The sequence below is a fragment of the Panthera pardus genome, unplaced genomic scaffold, assembly GCF_024362965.1.
Source record: "Panthera pardus isolate Hobbes unplaced genomic scaffold, ASM2436296v1 HiC_scaffold_1, whole genome shotgun sequence".
NCBI classification, from domain to species: Eukaryota; Metazoa; Chordata; class Mammalia; order Carnivora; family Felidae; genus Panthera; species Panthera pardus.
This window is the reverse complement of record NW_026526654.1, coordinates 6461242-6468042: the sequence shown is the minus strand read 5'-3', so window position 1 is coordinate 6468042 and position 6801 is coordinate 6461242. Positions and strand designations below refer to the sequence as shown.

General features: G+C 37.2%; 1 protein-coding gene across 1 annotated transcript; it reads right to left on the bottom strand.

The window, feature by feature from the left end:
• Positions 1-1362: 1362 nt before the first annotated feature.
• Positions 1363-2322, bottom strand: LOC109257143 (olfactory receptor 2T6). Its single transcript, XM_019433106.1, has one exon. The coding sequence runs from the start codon at positions 2320-2322 to the stop codon at positions 1363-1365; it is 960 nt and encodes a 319-aa protein (XP_019288651.1).
• Positions 2323-6801: the final 4479 nt, after the last annotated feature.

Here is a 6801-nt window from a genome sequence, read left to right as displayed (position 1 = left end):
AGATAAGAATTGGAGTTGTATAGTTTGTTGTCACCTTGGTTTCCATACAACACCTAGTGCTCATCCCAACAAGTGCCCTCCTCCCCGCCCACCACCCACTTTCCCCTCTTCTCCAACCCCCCATCTACCCTCAGTTTGTTCTCAGTCCTTAAGAGTCTCTTATGGTTTGCCCCCCTCTCTCTCTGTAACTTTTTTCCCCTTCCCCTCCTCCATGGTCTTCTGTTAAGTTTCTCAAGATCCACATATGAGTGAAAACATATGATGTCTGTTTTTCTCTGCCTGGCTTATTTCATTTAGCATAATACCCTCCAGTTCCATTCACATTGCTACAAATAGCCAGATTTCATTCTTTCTCATTTCCAGGTAGTTTTCCATCGTATATATAAGCCACATCTTCTTTATCCATTCATCAGTTGATGGACACTTAGGCTCTTTCCATAATTTGGCTATTGTTGAAAGTGCTGCTATAAACATTGGGGTACATGTGCCCCTATTCATCAGCACACATATTTATTTCTATCAATGATCAAAGCAATAGAAAAGTAAAACAACAATTAAAAAAAAAAGAACTGGAATCGTAACCAGCATAGAGGGTTGCTCCAGGTGGTATGTAAAGTTTTTTCTATAAGATGTTTTTCAGGAACCCAACTCAGAAGACCCACATGAAAAGGCAAAGCACCAAGACCTTTAGAACAGGACATGATATGTGCAGACATGGGATTTAACACAGAACTATTTTGAGCCAGATCAGAGCTGAAGCATGTGCAGAATTCCCCTGAACTTCTCTACCTTTAACTTTAGAGGATTACAACACTAAAATCTGCTCTGGAGGCAGATCCTAGGCAATTTTTTGAACTTGAGACATATGCACTATCATGTAAATGTGGTAAGTATGCCTAAGTAATAGAATATGTATAAGTTCCCTAGTGTATATGCAAGCTTCTGGCCTCTGCCCCATCTGCATACTAAATAAAAGCTAATTGCACTATCCCCAAAGAGATACAATGCTTTAGGAAATATCCCCAGTATTCTCCTTAGTTACTGCAAGGAAATAAAAGCTTCCATACCAGACTGACTGTATGCCTTGTATGTGCTACTGGCTTGCATTCACCAAGCAAAGGGACCCATTGCGTCCAGTAACAGAATGGGAGGACATGGAGAAATAATAAACACCAGCGGTATTTAGGCACTCTGGCATTATTCATGTTACAAGGTTTCACATTTTTGACAAAATTAGTGCTGATGCACTTTTCAGCATAACTGGCATTAGCAGTTGCTGAATACATTAGTAATATTACCTATGGTATAACCCCAAGTAACAGCACCCATGCACCCCTGAGCAGATGTGGATGATTTAGACTGTCAGAATCCTTCCCGTGTCACACCATGAACTCCTTGACATCTTGCCAAGACCCTTTTAAAGGCCCCAGTTACATCTGTGTTTCTCAAGCTGTAAATGAGAGGATTTAACAAAGGAGTGAGAATGGTGTAAAAGGCGGAGAAGACCTTGTCTTTGATCGGTGTGTGGTAGGATTGGGGAAGCATATATGTATACAGGGCGGCCCCATAAAACAAGGTCACCACCATTATGTGTGATGAGCAGGTGGCAAAAGCCTTCTTCTTCCCTTCTGCTGACTTCATCTGGTGCACTGTGATGAGAATTCGGGCATAGGAAGCAATTATCACAGAGAAGGGGATCAGCAGCATCATGACACAGCAAACATACATTACCATTTCATAGGCAGCTTTGTCACCACAGGCCAGCCTCAGCATGGTAGGTGCTTCACAGAAGAAGTGATTGATCTTGCGGGAACTGCAGAATGGGAGACTCATGGTGATCGGAGTGAGGAGGAAGCTGTCCAAAGCACCACCAAACCAAGAGCTGGCCAAGATCATCCAACAGACCCGGTGGCTCATAAGAACAGGATAGCGAAGCGGGTTGCAGATGGCCACATAGCGGTCATAAGCCATGAGTCCTAGCAGGAAAAATTCAGCCCCCACAAAGCCCATGTAGAGAAAGTGCTGGGCTGTACAGGCAGCGAAGGAGATAGTCCCCTTGCCCACAAGATAATTGACCAGCATCTTGGGCACAATGGTAGAGATGTACATCATGTCAATGAAGGAGAGGTGGCTGAGCAGGAAGTACATGGGGGTATGGAGGTAAGGGTCTATATGGATCAGGAAGATCATGACCCCATTAACTATCATGGCCATGAAGAATACAGCACAAATTATGCTGAAAAGGAAGCCTGAGGTTGCACCATGAGTGAAGAGCCCTATGAGGGTGAAGTCACTGGAACAGGTTTTATTGTCTCCAACCATGGTGTTAAGTTGGACCTAGAGTGGTAAGGAAATAAGTGGGGGGTTAAAGAAAATTCCAGTAGATAATATGAATCATTTAAGATGTAAGTATAAGCATTAGTAAATTAAAATTACTTGTATAATATTAAACATTTTGTTCATGTGTATATGTTGTGGGGTGGATTTGCAGGTTCTTTCTTGGATATTTCTTCTTGTTGAGGAACAATTTTGAAGCTGAGTCTCCATGGCATGAAGACGAATGGATATTTGGCAATTGATCAGTTTAAGGGAGTGCAGTTATTATTGAAGAATGTGTGGACCCCACAGATCTTCACCTAGAGTTGGCTTCATGTTTATTTAAAACACAGATAGAGCTGTAAAACAATTGATTGAGTTAATTAAAATAACCAAATAATTTAGGAAGATGTTTTATTGAATTGGGAAGTTTATGGCAACTATGAAACTGACCTGCCTCATCTAGACATAACCATTAAGTTGTAGATATGGCTGAAAATTATGCAATATAGTAAATTGAATCACTGCATTGTCCATCTGATCATTATTCAACCTTATTTTTTTCTTCACTCATTTGTTGAATTAGTAAATTGTACACCTGAAACTACTATTATACTGTATGTTAACTAACTGGAATTTAAATAAAAACAAACCAACAAAAAGATAAAGTGATTCTATTATATAATAAAACACACTAAATAAAATTACAGGCATTGTTCATTAAAATATCAGAGAACCTGGGGTGCCTGGGTGGCTCAGTCAGTTGAGTGTCTGATTTTGGCTCAGGTCATGATCTCATGATCAGTGAGCTGGAGCCCCGCACTGGGCTCTGTGCTGACAGCTCAGAACCTAGAGCCTGCTTCAGATTCTGTCTCCCTCTCTCTCTCTGCCCCTCCCCCACTCATGCTCTGTTCTCTGTCAGAAATGAATAAACGTTATTTTTTTTAATATCAGAGAACCTGAAAAACGCACACACGCACTAATGCCCCATAATTATGAACTACTCTCAATTATAAATGTGGATTAAAATCTTCCCCAAATTAATATTAGTTATTAAACCCAGCAATGCATTAAAAAACCATATCTGCAAATCTGTTCATATAAACCCACTCCCCCTCTTTTTGTTAAAAAAAATGTTTATTTTTGAGAGAGAGAGAGAGAGAGAGAGAGAGAGAAAGAGGGAGAGTGAGCACAAACAGGGGCTGAAGCTCAGAGCCCGACACAGGTTTCAAACTCATGAGCTGTGAGATCATGACCTGATCCAAAGTCAGACGCTTAAGTGACTGAGTCATCGGCGCCCCTCCCTCTCCCTCCTAATATGCTTTAAAGTTCAGCATTATTTTTGGGCTAACGATAAAAGTCCTGAATGTGGTTTGCATGACCTTTGGTAGCCTGAATATTCAGGACTCTGTTCTCTAGTGCTTTGCCAGTTTCTCACATTTGTCTCCAAGAAAATAACCAGACTCAAAAGTCCCCCCTGCCTGGAACACAATTATTCTCTATTTATGTGGTTTCTATAATCCTAGGTCTCAGCTCACATAACTTCCCACATGGACCCTTTCTGGTGTCAGTTATAGTGTCAAATACTCTCATATGTTAACATATTTGTTCATAACATCAACAAAATATTGATACACAATATCAACAAAAATGATGAAATAGCTGGTACTAAACTTGGAGAAAAGTGTAAAATTAACAAAATGCACCCTTAATTGAAATTCTAATAGGAACTTTTTTCTGGAGAAACTTGGTGAAATAATTCTAAAGTGTATCTAAAAGAATGAGCATATGTTAAATGTCCAGAGGGAAAAATGTTAAAAATTGACAGTACATTCACCTCTGTAACACCTATGCAAAATACAGAAGCTGAACAACTAGACAGAAAAGATGGATTAGAAATAAACATCCTTCACCACCACCACTCTCCAAAATATACAGAAAATCATAGCATGTAAATGGTTGCTGCACATAAGAATTCAAACAAATGGAAGGATTAATTTAATAATATATATATGGAAGTGAAGGAAAACCAAAAATATCACCCCAAACTCTTTCTCTGACATAAAAGTTATTTTGAGCTGAAGGAAATTAAGCAGAAGCAAACTCAGATAATTCTCTTTTCTACCTAAGGGCAGAATATAAATTATCCTTTTCCTAGAGACAGACTCTTATCAGCCCAGAGATGGCCCCTAATAAATCTGCAAAAAATCTTACTCTATTTGTTCCCTCCCTTATATTTACATTTCCAATGTGCTGCTCTTGGAAGTCTAAGAGTCCTATAATTTCTCTACAAACTCATTGTTCTTTTTTGAAGATGCTATATAAGTCTCAGTTTTAAGACATCACCTTGAGTTACTTTTTTTGTTTTGGTTTCTCCTAGGTGTTATACACTGCATGCATTAATAAGCTGTTTTTCTTTTGTTGATTTGTCATTTTGTTAAAGAAACTCACCTAAACATTACATGAATAGAGGTAAAATTTTGTCTCCCCTACAGATTAAAAAAAAAAAAAATTACAATTTAGAGTTAAAGGTTAAGACTTTTCTTTTAAACTCACAATCTTTACATCAGGTGGCTCAAAAGCTTGAGTAAAAAACATATTACATTTCTAAAAGAAAACTTTTAGACAAAGAAATATTATTTTTCATAAGAAAAAGGTATTTTCAAAGAATGACAGTAACACTTAGAATATTCTTTAAGATTTCATTTTTAAGTAATCTCTATACCAAACGTGGGGCTCAAATTTACAACTCCAAAATCAAGAATTGCACCCTCCACCAACTGAGGAAGCCAGGTACCCCATACATTTAGGATTTTCAGTATGAGAAAGCGGGTTCTAGAGAAAATTAAAAGACTTTCTCTAGATGTTTTTGGCAACATTTATTTTATATAAAACATCTTTTATAAACATCTACACTTTAGCTATTTTTACAAATTTATTCTGAGGAAAAAATAGTATGAAGATGTGAGTATATGCAAAGATGCTAATCAATCATTGCTTTTGACAGTAAAAATAAACTGGAAACAATCTAAATAATCAACATCACCAGACTGACAAAATTAAACTCTCTGCAGCTTACCTTGTACCTATTGATAATAGTGATGTAGTTTAGGGTTTCTGGTCATGTAAATATGTGCAGGATGTATTTTTTATTAAAAACACATACTACTACTCATTTACAGAAATACATATGTATAGAAAAATTATAATACTCTATACATAGTTTAGCAATTTTAGCACAGAGATAAGAAAGAATGAGCCCAAGGGCAGAGGCTCAAGAAACAGCAACTTTGAGGCTCTGCAGAATTGAATGGCGTTTGAGGAATCAGGAAGACACTTTACCAGAGCATCATAGAATCTGGTTTATTTTACTTACTGAATATTATAAACTTTATATTTAGTCCCTTTCCAAGTAAAATGGACTAGATCCTGATGGTAATCAGAGTCCCATAAACATATCTTGAATCTCTCCCTGATGCTCTCAATCTTCTGACCAGGGAGAACACCATCCTCTTACCCCCATGATAGCTTTTCCACTTGATTCCACAACTTGTAGCAGTGTGCCTAGGGTTTCTATTTGCTCCTTCTATCTTCCCAACTACAATGTGACATATTTGAGAGTAGAGCCATCATCTAAATAGTCTTTATATTTGCAGTTATTAGAACAGTCTTGCATATAACAGATGGTCTACATATCAATAGATTACTCCTAGAATTTAATGACTCCTATACTTAATATTTTCCCATTTCAAATGTGTACATGAGGGGACAATAAATATAAATATTTTCTTTTGCTACTCCCTGTGAAATCACACTGTACCAAAAAGGCTAACTTTGAAGACCTCTTAAGTCAGAACAAAACTGGGTCTCTGGGGAAGAAAGAAAGTGAATGATATCAGTCAGAGAGATGATGTTGTCAGCCATTGGTTCCCTTCTAACCACATAAATACATTATCCATGCACTTTCAACACAGCTTAACAGCATCTTTCCAACCAACAGCTACAACCATTAATGAAAAGCACTCCCACCTTTTGGATACTGCCTCTTGATGTGTCTAAAATGGGCCACAAAATGCAATACATAGAATCAGTTCATAAAATAGTTATTGGCTTTGTCACAATGCTACCAGAATGATTTTCCATTTGATTATCTTTATCCTAAGCCCTTCTGCAAGAAAGTGATATTTGTTTTAAACAAGTGAATGGATATTTGTAGTTGAAGCAACAGAAAATTTGCAGCCCTCTCTCAATGTTTCTATGATTATTATTACACTCTACCTATATATCTATATTATATTATAGCTATACAGCATATACACATATAGTATACCTATTATACTATATTTATATACCTATATTATACTATATCTATATATATATACTATATCTATTATTATACTGATGATCCCATTTTAAGTATTCCATTTTCACCTGAAAAACCTACCTTTATGTGTGCTAAATGAGTAATGTGACAGTAGTCAGAAA

Bases quoted from the DNA above. Each gene is read 5' to 3' on its own strand.
- LOC109257143 (XM_019433106.1), bottom strand. From the start codon at position 2,322: ATGGTTGGAGACAATAAAACCTGTTCCAGTGACTTCACCCTCATAGGG.